At 41.0% G+C, this 25565-nt stretch overlaps 2 protein-coding genes across 2 annotated transcripts in view; both read right to left on the bottom strand.

Annotated features, from left to right (window-relative positions):
• Positions 1-9132, bottom strand: part of elk1 (ETS transcription factor ELK1) — a 76131-nt gene extending 66999 nt beyond the window's left edge. The window contains exon 1 of the mRNA XM_084333413.1: positions 9037-9132. Coding sequence (XP_084189539.1) covers positions 9037-9061 — 25 coding nt within the window. The 5' untranslated portion in view covers positions 9062-9132. The remainder of the gene's footprint in view (positions 1-9036) is intronic.
• A 2136-nt stretch (positions 9133-11268) lies between these two features.
• uxt (ubiquitously-expressed, prefoldin-like chaperone) lies at positions 11269-24994 on the bottom strand. The gene is made up of 6 exons (XM_084333806.1): positions 24687-24994; positions 24347-24428; positions 23936-24003; positions 18031-18138; positions 12417-12480; positions 11269-12032 (listed from the first exon to the last, which is right to left on the bottom strand). The coding sequence occupies exons 1-6, from the start codon at positions 24785-24787 to the stop codon at positions 11967-11969; spliced, it is 489 nt and encodes a 162-aa protein (XP_084189932.1). The 5' UTR covers positions 24788-24994; the 3' UTR covers positions 11269-11966.
• Positions 24995-25565: the final 571 nt, after the last annotated feature.

The raw sequence follows: 25565 nt of genomic DNA on the forward strand, positions 1-25565 counted from the left end.
AATTGAGGACAGGAAGATACCCTGGGGTCTACATTTTGCATCACGTAGGTGACCTGATGTTAAAGACACCAGCCTTAGAGTGAGCACCGCCACCTGTACTTTTGGGCGTCCGCGCCTGTAAGGGGGGGTGGGTTTTCATTTCCTACTTCTATGTGCAGTGAAAACTACTCGAATGCTTTATAACCTAGTCATTGATTTAATTCAGGGTAATCTAAGATTAGCCGCAGAGCTAACGCTACTTAACGTGAGCTAACGCTAGTTATTCAAGCTCAGTAGCTCACAGAGAGAGATAAACAGCTGACAGCGGATAGTACAGGACGGTACAAATACAATAAAAAGGCGGGTGGGGGCTGTTGTGTAAACCTTGTACTCTTTAGTTCACATATAATAAGAGACGGATTATTTGCTTGCTCCACCAGTGCACCACTCGACAACAACACACACCAACTCTCGTCACAACGCTTTACGGTATTTTCACAGCACTGTCGCAACATTACCGTAAAACGTGAACACCGTTGTGACCCACTCGCTCCACTAGAGCGGTCTCGCCCTCTGCTGGCGCATGTGTGCACTAGGGCTGTCTTAAATACTTCGAAGCTTCGTTCGATGGCACAAGCTTCGAACATTAAAAAACTTCGATTTGTGTGTGTGTGTGTGTGCGTGTGCGTGCGTGCGTGCGTGTGTGTGAACTACCCATCCCAGTTAGGACAGCCGAATCCCGTCCAATCTTTCGCCGTCGACTAAAGACTCACTTCTTTAACCATTATCTGAAATGATTAAAAAAAATAAAAAATCTAACCGTGACTAACCTTACTGTCATGCACTTTTCCTCATAAACTAACCTACACTGTAACACGCAACACTTTGATAAACATTGTTACTCAGCTGATAGAGTTGTACCCTTCTTGCTGTCTTGTCGTACAGAACTTGTAAGTCGCTTTGGATAAAAGCGTCAGCTAAATGACTAAATGTGTGTGTGCGTGTGCGTGTGTGTGTGCGCGCATGGGGCCATTGGGTGGGGCCGGGGGACAAATACACTGGAGGAAAGTAACCCAGCTCAGCACTGCCCAAATTATATCACTATTGCCTGTTTGAAGGATATCATCCTCAAATACATATACACCTACATCATGCCTTGTAGAATTCCACACATAAGAAAGAAAGATACTGGGATGAATAAACAAAATAGGAAATAAAATTTAGATAAGGTGCTACTGAGATGTTTTGGTGAGTTCTTTGTTTTTTTGTGGAAGTTGCCCTTCTTAAAAATGCATGAACATTCACTGATAATTGGTCTGTAGTGGAGTCTACAAGGTCTACATTGCCGGACCATGTAGAATCCGGACCTTGTAGACTGACATAATTCTGTGCATAGTTTAGTCTACACAGGCCATATTTCAAATAATCAAAATCTTACTTCATTCATCTTAAACATTCTTGATTTGGGGGATTGGTAGTTCCCATGAAATCTGAAGTTGTTCAAACGACAACAGCGATCCACCTTGAATTAAATCACACAGCCGAGTGAAACCTTGTTGGCTCAGTCACGAAAGGGGCTACTTAATTAATTAATCCAACCCACTTTATTTATAGAGCACATTTAAAAACAACAAAGTTTATGAAAGTGCTGTACAAGTCCCACAACATAAGATAAAAAAATAAATAAAATCTAATTTTTTTTTTCATCTCGAAGCTTCGAATTAAAATCGAAGCTCGGCCCCCGAAGCTTCGATTGCCAAAAAAAGCTTTGAAGGTCAGCCCTAGTGTGCACTACACTCAGTGTGTGCACTACACTCAAAACTCTGTTTCACTGTTATAGAAACTGAAGCGCATCTGTGATTTTGACGGTGACGGACGGTATTGAATCAATACCGTCGGTATCTCTAAATACCCCGGTATACCTTAATACCGTCATACCGCCCAAGCCTAGTGGTGGGTTATGTCGTGACCCAAATGGACATACGATCTAGCAGATGGCAATCAAATAATTGGAATATTATTTTTGGAATCTCATCGGCCACAGGTAAGAGCAATCTAACGTAAATTTCAGCTTGATTGTGCTTTGTTTTCATAGTACAACAGCATACGCTGATCTATGGCTAACGAATGCTGTTATTGACAATCAATTAATCAGAAACTACTAGGGGTGTAACGGTACACAAAATCCACGGTTCGGTACGTACCTCGGTTTTGAAGTCACGGTTCGGTATTTTTCCGGTACAGTGGGGGGGGGGGGGGGGGGGGGGCGATACCAGTGCATAAATAAAAAAAAATAAGATTTTAAAAAATATATAAATTATACTTTTTTTTTTATACAGCTACTGTTTTATATATACTGTTTTTTAGTAATAACTAGAAAGTAATGGTATTTATTCAACAACAGTTGATTGATTAATGATACTAATACAAATCTATGGGGTATGGGGCTGCAGCACTGCAGATATACCCTACTCCAATGATCCACACACGGACATTACACTGTGTTGCACTCGCTACCCAGTGGCTCTGCAGATATACCCTACTCAGTCTACAAGGCTCCGTTGAAGTAGCACAGAGGATCAGTTGTGATTTTTGCACAATAAATATTCAACATTCTCTTTTGAGACTCCGCCTCAGACTCTTATCATTTGGCACTAAAAGCTAAACATTGTCACCGATATTTCTGTCCGCAACATGTCATTAATTGTGTATGCGAGGTGGTTCAGTGACGACTCTAACGTGAGCTAGGTTAGCTAGCATGAGCTACCGAGAGATGGAAAGACTAACTTTACTGGTGAAAATGTGATTTACGTTGGAATACTCCTTTGCCAACTTGCTGTACTTTGCTTGCAGATCTGCAGCCATTATTGCTGGATTATGAATAGCCCCAACTTTAGCCAAGGTAACGTTATGGCTAAACCTTTAACATTAGTTAATGCTAGCTTTCGGTTAGCTGTTTTTTTTTTTTTTTTTTTTATATATCTTTCTTCCCCTCCTTTTTCCCGATTTTTCTCCGATCCCACCCTTCCTGGTTGTTGCGTACTTTCCCCTACTGTTGGTCCGGGAGACCGGAGACTGTCACATGCTTTCCTCCGACGCATGTGCAGCCTGGGGCAGGCCAACCTGGCCGCGCAGGTTCTCACAGGGGAGAGTGTAGCGTGTGGGAGGCCACACTATCTCTCCTCAGTTCCAACCCTCGCTGAGCAGGCGCCCCGACCGAACTGTAGGGGTCGCTGTCCACAACGCCCAGGACCCACCCTTCAGCTTTCCCACCCCCTGATACAGCCAATTGTATCAGTGTGAGAGGCCAGCCAAGCTGATAGCAACGCCGGGAGCTGGATTCGAACAGGCGAATCCTGTCTCCCGGTGTTGGTGACGAACGTAATTCGGTTAGCTGTTAAATGCTAATAACACCACCAAGCGAATCCATCAGAGCTCCCCGTCAACACCGCTCTGTCGGGAGGATGGCATTTAAGAAAGTATCTGCTGTTAAAATGACAAACAGCATTGACACTTTAATTCACGGTCGGTTAAGTTAAACACACGTTTGTTTTATCATGCTCACAGCAGACCGCAGTGTTGTTGATAAATTACGTTGGGCCAGGGGGATTTAAGTTCTGCAAAAAAAGGTTCCACACCGTTGCAATCGTACGGTGCACAGCCCGTACTGTACCGGAGGACCACATTGACGCGGTACAGTACGTATCCGCGACCGCGTACCGTTACACCCCTAGAAACTACCCCCCCCCTTTCATGCATTCATGATGGAACATAATATACCGATCATATGCATTTGAATTTTTTATTGTAGCGTGTATAGGGACGAAATGCCAATGGATTAAGTATAATATGCGTTGCGGCCTATTACTAGCCTCCCAGGAATTACCCTAAACCGCTCTAAAACCATACTCATATTCACCACGGTATAAAACGGGAATTTTCACAAATTGAACGATAGATACTCAATGTCAAATGGGCAATAGTTTTATATCCATAGCTATGATATTTAATAGTTTTAGCTAGGGCTGTCTTAAATACTTCGAAGCTTCGTTCGATGGGCATGGGTTTCGAATATGAAAATAAAATTCGATTATGTAAAAAATATATATATATTTTTTTTTTGCAAAATCAACTCTGCCTCTCTTTGTTAATTACAACAAGCAATGCCGTTTGTTATTTAAGATGAGGTCGGCCTCGGCACTGACAGATTTGTGTTCATTGTGCTGCTTTTATAAAGCCTCAAATGACGGCTTACAATATTTCATGGAAGCAAAGTGTTTAGTTTTTCTAACATTTAAAAAGGTTTAAACTTTACAGCACTGACAAAGTTGAACAAAGTGCTGTACAAGTCCCACAGCATAAAAGAAATTCAAATAAAAAATATAATAAAAAGAAGTTTTTATTTTCTTTTTTTTTAAGCTTCGAATTAAAATCGAATCTCGGCCCCGAAGCTTCGAATTCCAAAAGAAAAATCGAAGGTCAGCCCTAGTTTTAGCACTGCATACACCGGCATGTATCCCCATTCATTAAAGCACTGGCACACACGGCCATACGGCCCACAGCGACCTCTGCCGCTGAATGTGTTAAACTAATATAATCTATTGAACTGTAGTTGCATTCAACAGGTCGTTATTGCAAAAGAGAATTCATTATCAATAACCTACTAGGGATGGGCATTTTAAAGATAAATCCAGATCGATTGATCGCATGCTATACTCAAGTGATCGTGTATTACTCGTAAATGGTAAAAAAAAAAAAAAAAAAAAAAAATCTTTTTTAAACTTAATTTTGTTCATTCACGTATATGTTTAAGGAAATCAACAAACAGTTATAATCGTACACATACATGTGAAACAAATATGTACAAATAAAAAAAAAATCCATAAAAATTTAAGATCGATTTTTATCATAGCTAAGAGTAATCGATTAACTCACGCCAAAATAAAGGTTTTATAGTAAAAACATAACTGACACATAAGTAACATGACATCTAGGAAAGCAATTCACCTACCGAAATTCCGAGGCTTCTACCTCCTCTGATGTCGCGCACAGACACACACACACACACACAGAGAGAGAGACGGCTCCCTCCCCGAGAGCCCCCACCCGTGCCAACTCAGTGATCTCTCTCTGTCTCTCTCTGTCATCATGAGCAGCATGGCTATTTAGCTAGCTAGCCGCTAACGTTAGTTTACACGTAAATGAATGACTAGGATGCAAAGCACTTTCACTTTTAACTGCACATAGAAACAGCGGGAGCATTTCGGGAGCATATGCAACCAAAAACAGTCGCAATTTCGAGCCCTTTAGGTTTTCCTAGTCAAGGAATCAAATAGTCCGCTATGGCTGCATGTGTGGCGTTAACGTTATTGTTTTAAAATGCGCAACTGTCGAAAAAAACATGGCATCGATAAGAGGAATCGATAGTCACGGAGGCATGCGATTCCAGGAATCGGTTCTCGATTCCCATCTCGTCATGGGTGGCCAACCCGCGGCTCTTTAACCGTCAATGTGCAGCTCCAACATCCATTGAAAAGAGCGTTAGCTTGCAGCTCTTCTAATAAAACGAATTGTCTATTGGCTGAGTGAGCCTGGCATTCGTGTGACATCACGTCCGGATTCAAGTCAAGTCGTCAACCAGGAAATAGTCAGTTGTCGTCGAAATTAAAAAGAAAAGAAAATCACAAGATACATTCAGTGCTGGATCTAACTAAATGGATTTATGGAGACACATTAATATGGAAAGTTCAAAGCCGGACCACAAAGCTTCTGGAAGGGTCATATATATATTAGGGGTGGGGGAAAAAATCGATACGTAGTAGTATCGCGATACTTTGCGTGGCGATACTGTATCGATACAGGGACACCAAGTATCGATATTTAATTATTCATAAAAAAATAGAAAATAATAAAAATCTGTATAAGGAAGTTGCATTGTTCATTTCAATACCTGTAATAGTACAGTAGTGCACACACACACATGTGCATTCAGTTAAGTTGGAATATGACTGTTGCGGCAGTAGACTGTCATAGACAGGTAGTGCCGAGGGGCTGAGTGGAGGAGTTCAAACAATTGACGCGCAACGTGAAATAACTCCGTTCCACGTCCAGGAAATACTTTTGAGGCTTTTATTCTTTCGCTTCATCATGAGACAAACAAAATACGATTTGCACTTTGCGTTATTGCGGTCAAAAGAAAATATGCTCTCCTAGCTCTCACCCCCTCTCTCCGTGAACTATCAACCTCTGTGAACTGTCAAACACCGAGACCTGTCAGACGTGAAAAGGTGAATGAAATTCCATAAAACACTCCCATTAGCGCCACGCCCACCACCTAAAGTGACAGTACAACTAATAATACAACACAAATAGAATACTGAATCACAATAAAGAGACCTCCATTACGGCGCCTACAATGACTGTAATACAAACAGTTCAGTTCGTCAGGTACATGCAACACAGATTACAGTGTTTACATCTGTCTGCTTGAGAAAATACCATGTTCTGCAATAAAAATTATTGAAGTGAGATGAACAGACTGAATTTTATTAGATAAAACATGTTGACAGTTTTACTTTGCAGTTGAAAAAAGGTAATAAATGAAATTTGCTAAAAAAAAATTAAAGATTTCGCAATACTCAGCGTATCGCGATAATATCGTATCGTGACGCAAGTATCGCGATAGTATCGTATCGTGAGGTCTCTGGCGATTCCCACCCCTAATATATATATATATATATATCTCAGGGTCACGAGAGAACCACTTCAAACCAATCATATACAGTAGAAAATCACCTTGGTAACAAAATAAATGAAAATCATTTACTTTGCGCGGGTCATGTTTTTTTACGACAAATGGGTCATTTCAAAGCTTCAAATCTCCAGCGCCACAAGTTCCACAACACATGCTAACATTGACCAGGACGACCCAAAAGATACTGAACTTCGCCAGCACAAGTTAAATAGCTTGAAAAGCTAGCTGATCCACATGTTCCGTTCATTTGCCAAGCAAGCAGAGACAGCGAAAGTACATACCTAAGTAAATGGAAGATTGCTCCACTTCTACAAGGTCCATTTGCATGTTCTTGGTATCTAGGGACATCTAAGGATCTCAGGGAATGTATTCCCAGTGTCAGATATATTGTGTCCGTTACTAGGCTTGAGTAAATTGTAATGAACCAAAGGAGAATATCAATTATTATTATAATATTTTTTTTTCATCTTTGACTGTGAATAACACCATGCCTTTTTTCTCTAGACATTCACAGAAATGTAAAAAAAACAATCTACATTGTATTTTATGGCAATAACGTTCAGGTTGGTTCGACCCGTGAGATATAATCACAAAAATAACATCAGAATTTTTCGCTAAGAATATTTTCAGCAGCTTTCACAGAGGCTGGTGTGAGCTGGGTAATGTAGTTTTATGAAATTCAGATGTCGATTGAAAGCCCTGGGTGTCCTCTGTCTTAGGACTACAACGCTTTCATGGTGTTATTTCCTTGCATCTAATTCATCCGCTTTACGCCGGGATGTGACGAGATATTTATGAACTCATGAACTCAAGAAATGCATCACTGATGTTGAAATCTTGTCTCCAGAAAATGACTAACTGAAAAAGATGGTGTCAGATGTACAACTGTTTTTAATCAATTTTATTTAAATAAATTCACTTTAATGACAATAACGTTTTTCTTCTTATTTTAGACTGGGGTGCCTTGGGATTTTAAGTGCTTATGAAGGGTGCCGTGACTGAAAAAAAGGTTGAGAAATGCTGGTAAATATGGTGTGGCTCTTTTCTGGTACCACAGTCATTTTTGTGGCTCTTTTAGTCTCTGACTGGTTGGCCACCACTGGCCTATGTGTTCACAACAGCCTACATGTTAACCTACGTGTTCACTACAGCCTACATGTTAACCTACGTGTTTGAGAAAATTGAGAATGCTTACATCTTTATACAATTGCCGAATTCATCCAACCTTATTGCTATACAATAAACACACATTAATTGAAGCATAATGGAGATTTATTCACAAAACCATCCGCAGAAAAAGTAGGTTTAAAAGAAAAGAAAAGAGAATTCTGCAATCTGTTAATACAATTTTCAATCAATCAAACAATACCCTGTTCACTACAGCCTACATGTTAACCTACATGTTCCATACAAGTTCTACAAGTTCTCTATAACCTGTGATCAGACACTATAGCCAATGTGTTCACTACAGCCTGTGTTCACTATAGCCTACATGTGTTCACTATAGCCTACATGTGTTCACTATAGCTTACGTGTTGTTAACCTATGTGTTCACTATAGCCTAAGCCTACAATTGTTAACCTACTTGTTCACTATAGCTTATGTGATCACTATAGCCTATGTGTTCACTACAGCATACATGTTAACCTACATGTTCACTACAGCCTGTGTTCTCAGTATTCAACATATATTGACTAGTCTACTTGTGGAGTGGAGACTAATCTGCATGCATACATCCAGCTTGTAAGTAATAATCAACCAATTCATTATCAATTGAAAATGGGGGACCCTGATGTAAACAAGACGAAAGTCTTTCTCTGGTCTGCATCCCCTTAACAATTGTGTGTATTGAGCTGTACTGTAGTGTATTGTATGTACCCATTCTGCAATCTGTTAATAAAGTTTTCAATCAATCAATACCTGCACCCTGTGGACCCTGTGTGAAATCTGAGGAAAATCACTGTAGTACTTTGGGTTTGTGCCTAGTGGCTGAACCTGCATGAATACCTCAACAGCAATTGCAGTGGCAAAATAAAATGATTCAAGAGCACCTGTTGCGACACGCTGCTCGCATACCACATTCACCGATACCCTCGCTTGCAAAACACTAGGAAATGTTCAACCAGAATCTAATCTAAAGTGACTATATATGAAAACCCAACACACACAACTCCAAATATCTCTACCACAACACAGGACGCATGTAAACAGACACGTGACATTGGCCATGGTGTGCGAGAGCATTTGCATCGGATGTACAGTACTATCTAAAACCACGATAATCTGTTTATTTATAGACTCACCGTTTATAATTGGGTTGGAATCCATCTTCGATCGAGTGTTGTTGTTGTTTCCCCTGGTCCTTTGACAGTCACATATCCATATTTGTAACGTGGGGAATGTTGTGAGCTGTCAGCAGGTTGAGGACGGACTGCTTCTGGTTATGTAACCCAGCTGACATCTCTACCTCCATGGAGAACACAGGAAGGATTCAATACAAAAAAAAACCTTCATGTGCAGTCAACCTGCAAAACCCCTTATCTGCACAAACAAATAAATAAACCAAAAGGTGTGTTTTTTTTTTATTCTAGTATGAATTTAGTACGAGTTTTGAAACACAGCGGGGGTTTGTGTGTTAACGTGGGTCAGTATGGCCATGAAATTTAATCTGCATAAAAAGGACCAATATTAATTTCGATTTGAAAGAATATCCGAAATTGGAGATATGGGGTTTTCGTTCTGTGGCAACAGCGAGTTAGTTGGTTGACGTTAGCTTGTAGCTGCTAATGCTATGGCTAGTTAACGTTAGCTAACAGTTAGTGACAAGTGTGTGTGGGTTTAAAGTTCCCCTCGTTGTTTGGCTTTTTGTTAAGTCCTGAAAGACTTGAGCAGCCAGACATCAACTTTCGTAGCAGATGAACTCTTACGTGTTATCGAAACACAGCTAACGCTGCTTCCCCATTTGTGTTAGCCTAGCAGCATGCTAACCAGCTAGCCCCTGCTTGTGTAAGCCTAGCAGCATGCTAACCAGCTAGCCCCTGCTTGTGTTAGCCTATCAGCATGCTAACTAGCTAGCTCACTGCTTGTGTTAGCCTACCAGCATGCTAACCAGCTAGCTCACTGCTTGTGTTAGCCTAGCAGCATGCTAACCAGCTAGCTCACTGCTTGTGTTAGCCTAGCAGCATGCTAACCAGCTGGCCCCTGCTTGTGTTAGCCTAGCAGCATGCTAACCAGCTAGCTCACTGCTTGTGTTAGCCTAGCAGCATGCTAACCAGCTAGCCCCTGCTTGTGTTAGCCTAGCAGCATGCTAACCAGCTAGCCCCTGCTTGTGTTATCCTAGCAGCATGCTAACCAATTATCTGCTTTAACACCCCCACCTTCTGCGGCTAGTAGTGCGTCAGTCCCACAAACACACTGAATGTCATTAAGAGTTTACTGGTGAGCCGAAAAAGTCCCAAACTGGCATCAAAAAGTGTCTTGTAAATATCGGTATCACATATCAACAAACTTCAGCTTCCGAAATCCGCCTACAATTCCAAATAAAGTCTTTGGTCTGTGTTTTTTGTGGTTTGCTTCCTGTGTGAAAATCCTTCAGTCCTCGACTAGCTGCTCTGACACAGAGCCAGGAGGAGAAACGTCACTATAATGACGTGACTACTGGCTATAGTCACAGCAGGGGGTGAGAAGACCCATGTGGTTCTCATAATACAGGTACAATGTTAATTATCATACATGATACACCTCATATAGAATGTATATGTTTACTTCTGATAAGTAAAGGACTTGTGTACTTGTACCCTTGAGTAAAAGTGGAAGGGGTAGTCTGGGCAAAGAAAAAGTCCTGCAATGAAAACTCTTACCAATACTACTGCTGAAGGATTATTAGTACTTATTAGGTAAAATAATAATTTAATTTGATTCAAACTAAACTTAAAGGCATGATCCGGAATGCCGTCAAACGTCTCACCTCTAGGCAGAAAGGCCTCTTGGTATTGTACTTTGTTTAAAAAAAATTGTTTTGGTCTGACGTATGGGTTAGAGTTGAGCGGGGATGGTGGGAGGGGTTGCTGTCGCTGGACACATCTCAGGCTCTGCCAAGAGAAGTCTAGAGAAACTGCTTTCAGAAAATTGCTTTAGTCACAATGAATATTAATTTGTTTTCTATACATTATATATATATATATATATATAATATATAATAATATATAATATATATATATATAATCGATTTGGAGTTTCCTCACTTCCAGTTCAATCAATTAGGACATAGGATTACATTCAATTATTATTTAAATATGAATTATTGAAATTTTGTGTCGAGTGATTTATAGTCTCCAGATTGAGATCTCCTGGTAGCACATGACTGAGCATGTGCTGTGGGCGTGAGGCAGTCGGGAGGCTATTTTAAGAGTTCGCTCGGCTCTTTTACGCCGCTACCTCTATTCACCATGCAGTTTCTATGGCAACCGCATCCACAGTGACGGAGCATCCTTCACAAGAAAAGAATAGATGAGCCAGCCACTGAACTTCTCTAATCTTTAGTTTTATTCACACATTGTTTAAAAAATGCATAATAGTGTTCAAAAGAAGATATGTGAAAACTATGATGTTTTCGTCAACCGTTATCGTTTCTACTGTGCTTAAAGAAACATGGTTGGCTACACTTTTCTTCTGGTTGTGTTCACAGCCAACCTGAGCTGGTCTGCAGGTAGAGTAGACAGCCTCGACATTCAGCTCGACAAACTGCAGTAGAAACACCTGATGTAGTTGGACATCAGGCAACAGACATGACAAGACATTGAACAGACAGTTCCATAAACATTCCACGTCTCAATAGAATAGTATATGAAATACTGTATGATGTAAGAATAACTAGACTTGATACACCACTGTCTCACTGTTGATAATCAGTCCTAAACTGATCGGATGAACGGTTCAAAGGGTAGAGGCCAAAACCTTCGTTTTTATAGCACAATATAGCCAAATGGCACCAACTTCGACACCTGACCCCTCCACAGTATGAAACTGATTGGATAAACGGTTCTCGAGATATGCAAAGGACAGACATACATGCACACAGAGATTCCAACATGTGTGTCTGTCACTTCTTATTGGGCCTGGTTCCAACATGTGTTTATTAGAGCAGGTCTGGGTCACCTCCTCCCCTGGGGCCTGGTTCAAACATTTTGTTCACGATCTCCCCTGGGGCCGATTCCAACATGTAGTTTGTGACCTACATCAGGTCTGTCCTGCTCATCTCCTCTGGGAGGTCACTTAGCCCCTGGAGTTCTATCAGACCCTGAAGAAGAGAAGAAGACAGCCAACCAATTAGACGGTTGCTATACAAGAAATACTGTACAAAAATGTAGAGAATTGGTGTCTTATTATTTGTATGACTTGGATCTTGTAAACAAGTCACATGTAGAAATAAACTCGCCTCTAGAACCATGTAGAACTAAACTCACCTCTAGAACCATGTAAAAATACTCGCCTCTAGAACCATGTAGAGATAAACTCACCTCTAAAACCATGTTGAGCTAAACTCACCCCTAGAACCAGAGATAAACTCATCTATAGAACCATGTAGAGATAAACTCATCTCTAGAATCATGTAGGGATAAACTCATCTCTAGAATCATGTAGAGATAAACTCATCTCTAGAACCATGTAGAGATAAACTCACCTCTAGAACCATGCGGATGTTGGCGTTGATCTTGGCAGAATCTTTGGTCAACACCTCAGTATAGCTGAAGCAGAGAGAGAATACATTTTAGGATCAATCAATTAAACTTTCTTTATATACCATGTTTCATACAAAGCTGCAAAACCAATGCACTTTACGAAGATCAATGTACTTTACAAACATCAATGAACCTTACAAACATCAATTAACTTTACAAACATCAATGTACTGTACAAACACCAATGAACCTAACAAACATCAATGAACTTTACAAACATCAATGTACTGTACAAACATCAATGAACCTTACAAACATTAATGAACCTAACAAACATCAGAAGAATCTTTAGTAAAAGTAAATAAGAAAAAAGTAAGAAGATCAGTGAAATACACAGAAGGAATGCAAAACACACAACATAAAATTAGTGCTATAGATAACATTCAGCCACTAGATGTCACACTAGAGCACCAGCATGTAATGTATCCAATGAGGTGCATTCCATGTGGGGGAAATGGGAAGTAGGGAGGGGAATGGGATACATGCATTCAACAACATTCATTTTGGACCCGCCAACATTTCTTAAATGATAAATTCATTAATCAATGTGTTTTTTTTGGGGGAAAAGCAATACTTTTATTCCACACCTTTCTAAAAGCTCTGTGGATGTTTTTTTAATGATTACTCTACATAAATATTTAGAATCTATAGTACCTTTAACTCATTCAGCGCCAATCACAAGTATACGCGCTACGAGGGCCATTTCATGTATGCACGAGGAAGGACAATAAGGATGATCTAGCATTGATTTCAGGAAGATTCGATAATCAGCCGAAATTACGTGTTTTGTGTATTCCACTAAATGGCTATTATCGCGTCTTCGTATTCAAAACGGTATAAAACGGAAATGTACCGATGAAAAAACAATCCGTTTTGTACATGTTGACTGCAAAATTGATCATAAATCTACTGCCATCTGTCTGTCAACTGGTGTCCCGCAGGGCTCTGTCTTGGGTCCAATCCTGTTCAGCATGTACATTAACAATTTGCCTTCTGTGTGTGGCCAATGTGATGTACTGATGTATGCTGATGATACAGTGATCTTTACACACGGTAAAACCACAGAAGAGGTTGCAACAAAATTGTCTAATGTCATGGTGAATGTCACATCCTGGCTTAAGAACAGCCGTTTACAATTGAATGTCTCTAAGACTGTCTGTATGTTCTTCTCCAAGGGCCACAGAGAAGTTGCAGAGCAGGATATCTTCATCTCCGGTCAGAAATTACAGGTAGTATCAGAATATAAATACTTAGGATTACACATAGACCCAAACCTTAGCTTCAAAAATCACATAAAAAAAAGTCTGCAATAAGGTAAAGTTCAGCCTATCAAACTTCAGGTACATAAGAAACTTCCTTTCAACCGAGGCTGCAAAGCTATATTTTCATTCAATGGTTCTTTCCCACATCACATACTGTTTGATAACCTGGTCCAATTCACATTCCACCATTCTGAAACCACTTCAAATCACTATACAAACAAGCAATACAAATTCTAGACAAGAAACCATTCAGGTACCATCATTGTCACATTCTAAAAAAATATAATCTACTCAGTTGGGAAAACCTGACTCTATATCAAAACGTCTGCCTAGTTTTTAAAATAAAGTGTGGATTGGCTCACTCCTCCTTTGTCCGGTTTCATCAACCTCAAGTCTGCCTCAACCAGGAACACTAGAGGTGCGGCAAGGGGGGACTGTACAATCCCTTTAAAAAAAAATTATTTGGCCAGGCCGTCTTCTCATACAGAGCATCCCACCAATGGAACTCAATTCCTCAAACAATTAGAGTATCCACATCATACCATTCATTCAAGTGCAGGGTTAGGGAATGGCTAATTGAAAACCAGAACTGTCAACACTGAGGTGTCTGTGTGTGTATGTGTGTGTGTGGATATGGTGCGTCTGTCTATGTCTGGGTCTCTTAATATGTCATGATGTGCTCTGTCCTTGTGTCCATGACTGTATTGTGACCTGTATCCCTACTATGTCTATGTGCTTTTGTTGTGTTTTTATTCTAATGTTATTTATCTTGATTTTATTCTGTTTTTATTGCTAACCCTTTTTTTTTACACAGGATTTTAGCCTGTACATTCTGGCAGGGGGACTGCCAATGGAAATTAGCCTTTTGGCTAAAATTGGCTGCATTTACATCTGTAAAATGTTTTATTAATGTACACTGTCCCCCTTGAACAAATAAAGTAAACCTAACCCTAACCTAAACCTAAGCAACTCACTGATAATCGACGAGTGTATTAGACCCATAGCCATAATTTAAGATATATTTTAAGCACTCGCAAATCTCCCAGTCCTCCCATTGATTAAAGCAGTGGCGCTCTAGCGCCCTCTCGCGCACTTAACACTTTGAGTGCCAGCAGGGGGCGCACGATTTAGCGCTTGAGTGCCAGAGCTTAAGTCAATGAGAGGGCGAGCACATTTGCAAACGCATAAACTATATCTTAAATTATGGCTATGTGTCTAATACGCCCGTCGCTTATCAATGACTTGCTTGCAGTCAACATGTACGAAACGGATAGTTTTTTCATCGGTACATTTCCATTTATACCATTTTGAAAAACGCTCCTTTTTGAAAATGTCCAGATTCTGCAGGAATCGCCCTTTAGTGGAATACACAAAACACGTTGTAATTTTTCTGCCTATTTATGAATCGTTTTCAAATAAACGCTAGATTATCGATAGTATATATGTGTACTTATGCATGCTAGAGAAGCGGGCTGAAAAATCAATAATCTATTTCCTGATCAGCACACACACACACACATATATATAGGGGACACGTTGAGATATAATGTGAAAAAAAACTCTGATTACCCCAAGACTGGTAAAAATAGATTCCTTACCACAGATCATATGTTCTCCAAAAAGATTATTCCAATTCCTGATCGCCATTCCAAATATCGATCGCGTTTATTGATCCAACGCTGGGTACTCGAAACACATAATCCACGCTGTTCTGAGGGACCACAATGAGTCCGATCGGCTCGGGTTACATGCCTGAAAAGTAAAATGTGGATTCCGGATTTTTCTTTTCGCATACATTTTCATTGAGTCCATTCCAACGCGTGCATTACCATCCGGGAGACGATAGGGGGCGGTATTTTCCCTGTTCGAGGCCAGATACAGTCCCAATGGTAACGTGAGGCTAGATTGATGAAAAATGAAGGAAATCGCTAATAAAAGAAATAACGATTAAACAACAAGATTTCTCGTCATTGGCACTCAACGCATGGCATGAACTAACAAGATTTCTTGTGGCTGGCACTCAAAGTGTTAAGCGTAGTGGTCAATGAGTTAAAAAGGACGGTAAAAAAAAACGACCACTGCCATAGAGGCCTTGTAAGCACTGCCAACTAGATCAGGTAAAACGCAGGAAAAGCATGATATTACCGTTCTACTGTGACTTGTTTACAAGATCCACTAATAAGCACCGGGTCATCACATTTTGTTGATATATTTCTCACATATCAACACATGGCGACCGTTGTTTCGTACATAGCAGCAATTATGTTTTCCAACATGGAGGATTCTATACATTCTGTGAAAGACCTCCATTACCAGTGTCCCTGCTCGTCAGTAGGACTTCAGGATGACCCTCATTAAAACACAGAAGACTCTTAATGCAATAACCCACCCCACTAGTGACCTCACCACCAGACGCCAGAGAAAACCCTCAATATTATAAACCATGATAATAGGAACTAAGCATTGTTGCACTGCCCTCTGGCAGTGAATGTTAGAATAATGCAGAGATAAACATCAGCAACACATTGTAGTAGGCCGTATTCAAAATATATATCAACCCCTCAAATCATCAATACTCAATTTGATTATTACAGTAGCTGTATGGTTGCTATCATCTAGGGCTGCCCCTCATAGTCCATACTCAGGACTAGGGCTGCCCCTCATAGTCCATACTCAGGACTAGGGCTGCCCCTCATAGTCCATAAATTGAACATTCAGTTGGTTTGGTCTTAGTCGACCCAGACGTTGTTGGTCAATTAGTTGATTATTTCCTAATAAATGATAGAATATCTCCGGTAAGCACTCTCAGCTTTTATTTTTGACCTTCATTTACACAATACCTCCAACTAGGGATGTCCTGATTTAAGTTGAGTGTTGCTCGCAATCCTGATCCGAGTCATTTAATATTGTCCCAATCTGATATTTGTATTTTCCTAGATAATACTGAACACTTCAAGTATATTAAAGTTAGTAAAAATGTAGGTAAGATATGCTTGGTATTTGAATAGTTCTGCTTAAATAATAAACATTTAAAAAGCCTACATCAGAGCTTTCCATTAATCAGAATTAGATCTGGCTTAATGTAGCTGATACCGATCAATACCAAGATCCTTTGTATATACTTCCACTTGTTAAATATTTTTTATTCTCAGTTTAGTTTCTTTTTATATAGGTGATTTTATATTACTCTGTCATATAAAAAGATAATCTTTTCCATCTCTGTGTGAGCAAAGCACCAAGCATCATCAAGCACCATGCACCAAGCCAAATTCTATTGATGGGTAACGTAATTTCAGAATAAACAGATTCTGAAGCTGATCAAGATGATAAACAGTGTCATTGGCAGGGGGACTAGCAGCCTAGTCAGATACCCACCACCATGTCTCCAGCAATACCGAACAAACACCTACTAAACCTAGAAGCTCACGCTGTGAGCTGAAATGAACTGTTAGTTGTTCCTCACTCTGTGAGGTGAGATGAACTGTTAGTTGTTCCTCACGCCTGTGAGCTGAAATGAACTGTTAGTTGTTCCTCACACTGTGAGCTGAAATGAACTGTTAGTTGTTCCTCACGCTGTGAGCTGAAATGAACTGTTAGTTGTTCCTCACACTGTGAGCTGAAAATAACTGTTAGTTGTTCCTCACGCTGTGAGCTGAAATGAACGGTTAGTTGTTCCTCACACTGTGAGCTGAAATTAACTGTTAGTTGTTCCTCACGCTGTGAGCTGAAATGAACTGTTAGTTGTTCCTCACGCTGTGAGCTGAAATTAACTGTTAGTTGTTCCTCACGCTGTGAGCTGAAATTAACTGTTAGTTGTTCCTCACACTGTGAGCTGAAATGAACTGTTAGTTGTTCCTCACACTGTGAGCTGAAATGAACTGTTAGTTGTTCCTCACGCCGTGAGCTGAAATGAACTGTTAGTTGTTCCTCACGCCTGTGAGCTGAAATGAACTGTTAGTTGTTCCTCACACTGTGAGCTGAAATGAACTGTTAGTTGTTCCTCACACTGTGAGCTGAAACGAACTGTTAGTTGTTCCTCACACTGTGAGCTGAAATGAACCGTTAGTTGTTCCTCACGCTGTGAGCTGAAATGAACTGTTAGTTGTTCCTCACACTGTGAGCTGAAATGAACTGTTAGTTGTTCCTCACACTGTGAGCTGAAATGAACTGTTAGTTGTTCCTCACGCCTGTGAGCTGAAATGAACTGTTAGTTGTTCCTCACACTGTGAGCTGAAATTAACTGTTAGTTGTTGCTCACGCTGTGAGCTGAAATTAACTGTTAGTTGTTCCTCACGCTGTGAGCTGGCTGCTCTTCTTGTCTATGAACTTCAGGGCCTCAGCGTAGGTCATCTCCACAAAGAAGCCATACCCCACCGCCACAAAGATCGTCAAGGAGTCCTCCCTGAAAACACAAAGACAGCTCTGTAGATTTATCAGCACAACAGACTGCATGGTGCACAATTAGGGATGCCCCGATCGATCGGCCAGCGATCGGTATCGGCCGATATTCAGTATAAATATGAGATCGGTGAATTCCGATAATGCTTTATTTTCGCCGATCGTGAAAACCGATCTATGACACGGAAAACATCATCCAATTCTCTGCGGAGTTCTCACTCGCTCTTCTCCCACAGCCACTAAGCTGCTGCACGTCTTGCCCCTCCTCCTCCCCCTCCCAGACCCATGTCATGGCAACAAACCCTTCTTACGGCAAGAGTCGAGTGGATAAGCAGCTCAGAGCTCCTCTTTCAACATAACAAGCATTAAACAAAATGGCCCAGTCATCTATCACTTTTGTTTAATACATGAGGCGTTGTCTAATGTTATCTAGCTACTGATAGCTCCTGATATCAACGTCTGATATCATCAGTTTGGCATTCGTTTTCGCAAGTGCTGGCTAGCATTGGCTAACTAGCTATCGCTCGTGAGCTAACGTTAGCTACCTAGCTAACGTTACTGTTTAAACAAAACTACACAGTCAACTATTCACTTTAGTTTAACACTTTCTCCACCAAGGACGCCTAAACTCGTCATTGCTCGCCATGCTCATTCTGCCAATGACGCCGTAACACGTCATTGAGATCAATATTTAAAAAATCTGTGATCGCAATCATATTTCTCCCCCGGAGACTTGAGATCTACTGTTGATCCCCTCTCAACTCTCCAACGGTTCAAGAGCGCCATCTGGTGGCCGATCGGCGGATCGCCCAAACCGGAAACCGAAACTGGTGCTCATCCAAATTCGGTCCGATCACTCGCTATAGGTCCCAGGACTCGAGCGCGACACAATGGATAGTGATCCGTTACCAATAACTCGATAAACAACATGATTTGAACTACTATTATACAACCTGGAGATGGATCGCATATTTCAACATCCCATAATAGCAATATTTTTGCTCCACGCTCATCGCCCAACGCTACGAGGAAGCTGCGGTGAGTTTCAGCGTTTTTTTTTTACCGTGTTCGATACAAACTGCTCTAATGATCATATCACCCACACGATGAATCATCTAACGTTGGCCACGGAATTATAAACGACCCCCCCCCCATCCGGTCAACATCAGATGATAAGTAGTAACTTCTAGAAGCATGTCCATTTGAATTTTTTTATCTCGCGCCGATCACTATCAAACTGTAGTTGATCAATATAATGCATTTAGGGCTATAAATCACGTTCTGCAGAATGCTGCAGAAAACGATAAAAACATATTTATACTTTAGACCGTATTTTAGTATGAATATGTGAATGAAAAAGTATAACGTTCCTACATCCTGAACGATAGATAATAGACGTTGAATGGGCCATAGTAATGTCAATTTAGCAATACAATTTAAAAAGTTATAGCCCTGCAAAGAAGGGGAACTTCTCCATAGACAAATAGAGCTGGCAGAGGATGGTATAATGATGTACATAAGCCTGGCGGAGAAAGTGTTAATACATGATGCATTGTATAACTGGCTAGCTACTGATAGCTCCTGATATCAACAAATGCACATTTCAGTTTAAGACTGATAGGGATGCCCCGTGCTAGGCCTGCCGCGATAAGCAATAAATCGATTAATTGCCGCGATAATTAAAATTAATGCAATGATTTTGACGGGCGCGATTAATTGCTATTTGCGCGTTTGTTTTAATGAGGCGGAACCAGTGCCCCTTGTCAGTCACTGTCCGTGTTGGGAGGCGGGCCGCTGGCCTTACTACAGAGCACAGCACGGGAGCTCGCCTATAGCAACGCCACATATAGCTTAACTACATTTCTCAATAGTGTTGCTCCTTTTAACCAAGTAGCGTTATTTGTAGTGTAACGTTAGAATAACACAGAATAACGTTAATACAATTACATGCATCATTGTTTACAATGAACGGGTGGGGCTAGTCAAAGGACTGGAGACGGGGACAAGTTAAACATGAATTAATTTATTATAACACGTCGTTTTCGAGTCGTGCTGCAGTGCCTACGCACCACAGCTATTCTATTATATACTGCTTTGACGCTTCCTCCTCATCGTTGATTGCCTGTAGTAGCTGCATCTAACGTTAGTAGCTAACGTTAAAACTAAAAAACACAACCGGACGAGACAAGTTGTCGGCTAGGATAATCACAACAATACTTCCGGTCCGGTCGGTGGGCTTCAAAATAAAAGTCTTAAACACCGGAAAAGACGGAGCGGTGGGCTTCAAAATAAAAGTTTTGGGAAATAAATTTCTCAAAAAAATTCTCTAACCGGTCGCAATAATATCGCTTATCGCGATATTTTCGGGGGCAATTAATCGCCCAGCAAAATGTGTTATCGTGGCAGGCCTACCCCGTGCCGATCGATCGGCCAGCATGAGACCTCCGTTAGCTAGGTAGCTAACGTTAGCTCACGTTAGCTCACTGTTTTAACGAAATGACCCAGTAAACTAAATAGTTCACTTTATTTTAATACATGATGCATTGTCTAATGTCATCTAGCCGGCTAGCAGTAGCTACAGATAGCTCCTGATATCAATGTATTATAACATAATTGACATTATTCGTTTTTGCAGCTGAACATTGGCTAATTAGCTATCATGCTTCATAACAACACTGCGAAGATGGCAATGCTGAATGTGATTTGACCAAAGCAGAGTATACACACAGACAGTGGAGCTGTTTGCAGATAGCGAGCATTTTGACTTGTTGCATGGTGGCGATGTCTCGCAGATAATACAACTACAAGTATAATTATATAATAAATATATTTTATAAAAAGATTTTTAAAGTATATATAAAAAAATATATATATATTATAAAACCAAAAACGATCGGTATCGGCCGATATGGCTCATAGACGATCGGTGATCTGTGGCAAAAAACGTGATCGGAGCATCCCTATGCACAATAACTTTTTAAAAGTTGGTTCCCAAAGAATAATGGAAGATGTTTCAGCTGAGGACCAAACCAAACTAAAGAGAGCAAGATGTTGCAGCAGATGACCAAACCATCCCCAAAGAGAGCAAGATGTTGCATCAGAGGATCAAACCATCCCCAAAGAGAGCAAGATGTTGCAGCAGAGGACCAAACCATCCCCAAAGAGAGCAAGATGTTGCAGCAGAGGATCAACCCATCTCCAAAGAGAGCAAGATGTTGCAGCAGAGGATCAACCCATCCCCAAAGAGAGCAAGATTCTGCAACTGAGGACCAAACCATGCCCAACGAGCAAGATGTTGCAACTGAGGACCAAACCATCCCCAAAGAGAGCAAGATTCTGCAACTGAGGACCAAACCATCCCCAACGAGCAAGATGTTGCAACTGAGGACCAAACCATCCCCAAAGAGAGCAAGATGTTGCAACTGAGGACCAAACCATCCCTTAACTCATTGGGCGCCGGCCACGTATTATTACGTGTTTGCTCGACAACAGTTGGGCGCCAAACACGTAATATTACGTTTTTGGATAGTTTTCCGATTTTAACCCTTTATTCGCCAATGACGTGTTCCCACGTCATTCTCCGCCATGCGTAATCTGCCAATGACGCCGTAAGGCGTCTTTGAGATCAATATTTCAAAAATCTGTGATGGCAATCATATTTTACCCACAGAGTCTTGAGATCCCCTGTTGATCTCCTCTCAACTCTCCAACGGTTCAAGAGCGCCATCTGGTGGCCGATCGCCCAAACAGGAAGTGACGCGCCGGAAGTGGTGCTCATCCATATTTCGTCCGGGCACTCGCTATCGTTAGCGGGACTCCATCTTGATACACTGGACATCGATCGGTTGCAAATAACTCGATAAACAACATGATTTGGACGTATATATTATTATACAACCTGGAAATGGATAGCATATATCAACATCCCATAATAGAGAACTTTCTGCTCTACGCTGATCGCCCAACGCTACGAGGAAGCTGAGGTGAGTTTCAGCGTGTTTGATTATATTTAAACGTATAATCTGCTCTGATATAAATATCGCCCATACTACATAAATGATTTAACGTCGGCCACCGACTTATAAACCCCCCCCCCCCCCCCCCCCCCCTCTGGTCACCAGCAGATGATGAAGCATGCCGCTTAGGACCTTGCACAATTGAAAGTTTTAATATGACGTCAATCGGTATCAAACTACATTTGATGATGTAATATATGTATTTAGGGCTATGAATCACGTTCTGCAGAATGCTGCAGAAAACGATAAAAACATATTTATACTTTAGGCTACGTTTAGACGAGCGTTTTGTGAACAGAAACCGCAAAAGTCGTCTTGCGGTTTCACTTTTAATTTTGCGTTTAGACGAGCGTTTTGGGGTGGAATTCTCCGTGCAGACGACGCTGTGACAACTCGAGACAACGGAGCCCCGCTGTCACACGATTGGCGCATATGTCACATGACGTGCTGTGAAGACCCGCCCTATTCTGCCTCTGATTCGCAGAGTGTGGGTGGGGAATGTGATTGGACCAAAGCAGAGTCACTCACAGACAGTGGGTCCAGTCATAATAGTTGTGATAGCCGCGGGACAGATTCTTGTGTATTTAAAAGTACTGCCAATGTAGCCTTCAAGTGATCTCCGTTGGTATATAGTCAGACATACTTGCTTTGTTTACGTCTCGGCTACTGGCGCTTACCTGCTACCTGTGACGTAAGCAGTACGCGCGACCAGAGCCGTGACAACCCTTTCGTCATCGTTTTAACAGATTTATACGGTTTGACAGTTTAGACGAGAGCGCAAAGGTTTTGCGTTTCTAGGAAATTCCACCCTGGAAGGTAGTCTCACTTTTTTGCGGTTTCACCCCGGAAAAACGCTGTTTCCGTATAAACGAAAGGCACATCCGAAAAAATATTTTTGCGGATTCACCTGCTAGCGTTTCCGTCTAAACGGGGCCTTAGACCGTATTTTAGTATGAATATGTGAATGAAAAAGTAGAATGTTGCTACATCCTAAACGATAGATACTTGACGTTGAATGGGCCATAGTAATGTCAATTTAGCAATACAATTTAAAAAGTTATAGCCCTGCAAAGAAGGGGAACATCCCCATAGACTTACAGCGCTGGCAGATAGGGGATTAAGATCAGAATAATCCCTGGCAGATAAAGGGTTAATATCAATATTACACTCACAGACCTATATGTTACCGCTGAAAGCCATACTAAGTGCCAAAAGTGCAGTACCGGCCAGATCCTGCTAGGTGGCAGTATCGCCCACCCTTTGAAACCCTGTTCCAGACCCTGTGTTACATTTAAATCCCTCCGGGGAGCAGAATTTAGACGGAGCCAAGTAAATCGCTTCATCCGACCACTTCGAAACGCATCTGGCACACTCAATCCATAAATTGTGCCAAATTATGTCCGGGACCAGATGGACATCAATACTGGAAATCGCGATCAGACATTTGGAATATTCTTTATGTTTATTTAAGATATTGTTGTAAGACTGTTTAAGGAGCCACGGCTATCTCCTTGTCACAACATAGTAATTCCTGGCCTTTGACCTCTCCAGAAGATTTAACATGAACGTTGAAACGAATTACCTTCCTGAATAAATGATTTGGTACAGAATCCTGTTAACTATGTTAAGCCATGCAGAGAACTTAGATGAACAACATTCTGGTATTTCAGTATTAGATTAACAATAATTATTTAGATGAACAATTAATTATTAGGTATTAGATATGGTGTTACAGGTATTAGATATGGTGTTACAGGTATTAGATATGGTGTTACAGGTACTTACACATGAGCCTGGACATAGAAGTTGCAACCAAGGTCGACTTCTGTTCTCAGTTCCTTAGACCCAGACTCCTAGAGACACAACACACACAAAGACCATCTACATCAGCTGTTAAGACCATCCATTCAGGTTTAGTTTAGCTGTTAAGACCATCCATTCAGGTTTAGTTGAGCCATTAAGACCATATATTCAGGTTTAATCTAGCTAGCCTAGCTTAGCACAAATGAATGGTTCACCATTCACTTGTGCTAAACTAGGCTAGCTTGCAGCCAGATAGCTTTCTATTGAACACAAAGAGAGGAAAGCGCATTTCCCATAATGTTGGCATGTATCATCGAGGAGCCTTTCATCACAGTGACTTGACAAAAACCATTTGTTTTGTGTGTGGGTGATAGATAAAGGAGGAGAGAGTACCTGCAGGCTCTGGATGGTGTTCTTCAGCTGTAGATACTGAGAGATCTTCTCATACACGCTGTCTCTCTGCTCCAGGACACTCCTGTCAACACACAGCTAAACATGATCAAGCCTGCTCTACTAGCCAGTGGATATGAGATATTGTTATGGAAATTGTGTTTGCCTTAAAAGGTGACATGCTAAATCATTATATCTGATTATGCCTAACGTTATTTTACGTTACGTATGTGGTTACAATCGTCAAACAAATCAAATAAACTTTAAATACGAGTTCTGCTGCTGAAATAACAACGGATCCCACGGCTTCCTGATAGCATGTTGCTCAGAAAACCTTACTTACTTTAAGTCTTTCTTCAGGACATCGCTGATGAAGGTTTCATACTGCTGCACCTTCTCTTCTACAGGTGTTGTTCCTGGCGGAGCAGACATAATCTTCATCATCTTCAGCCAGTCAGCAACTGTTCTTCTGATCCATTACCTTTACCGATTCCGCAGAACGACAGTCATTTCCAGTTCAAAATGTGTGCATTTTAAACTCTCCGGTGATACAAAACATGTTATAAAATAAGAAAATGAACCGAGAAAGGCGCCAATAAATTACGTATAGTTAATTATTTCACAACGGTGCATACTGCTGCTACTGACTGCTCTGGGAAGTGGCCGTCGCATGGCGATTACGTAACAACGTTAAACTAACCAATAAGCGTGAAGCAGTGACCCTTTCAAAGTAAAAGCCAATGTTTGTATCGAAATGAAAGGGGAGGAGGGAAGACAAAAGCAGAGGAGAGTTCAGGAATATTTTTGGCCATATCAATGTGGGGTATATATTCATATACATTTTTGAAGAGGTTGATCTGTATATGGAAAACAGTTTGGTACATTGTTAACCCTGTAAACCGGAATACAACTCTGTTTTACTCCTGAGTTAGTTACTTTTACACACATACACCAACGTAAGCAAACAATTTTAGCCACAAAACACAGCAGCCACAAATACAAACTCATATTTACTTGTTGTCCAGTGTTAGTCCTTGTATCAAGAGCTCAGTCATATTTACCTGTTGTCTAGTGTTATACCTTGTTGTCTAGTGTTGGTCATTGTTGTCTAGTGTTGGTGGTCCTTGTTGAGTTGTTGTATATTGTTAGTCCTTGTTGTCTAGTGTTAGTCCTTATATAGTGTTAGTTCTGGTTGTATAGTGCTACTTCCCATTTACCCCCT

The sequence above is a fragment of the Notolepis coatsorum genome (assembly GCF_963971535.1).
Source record: "Notolepis coatsorum genome assembly, chromosome: 17".
NCBI classification, from domain to species: domain Eukaryota; kingdom Metazoa; phylum Chordata; class Actinopteri; order Aulopiformes; family Paralepididae; genus Notolepis; species Notolepis coatsorum.

Excerpts from the sequence above, each read along its gene's own strand:
- uxt (XM_084333806.1), bottom strand. The coding sequence starts at position 24,787 with ATGATGAAGATTATGTCTGCTCCGCCAGGAACAACACCTGTAGAAGAG. Across the intron at positions 24,004-24,346 it reads ACACCATCCAGAGCCTGCAG|GAGTCTGGGTCTAAGGAACT; the intron begins GTACTCTCTCCT and ends TTGTGTCTCTAG. Across the intron at positions 12,481-18,030 it reads AAGAGCAGCCAGCTCACAGC|CTATACTGAGGTGTTGACCA; the intron begins GTGAGGAACAAC and ends TCTCTGCTTCAG.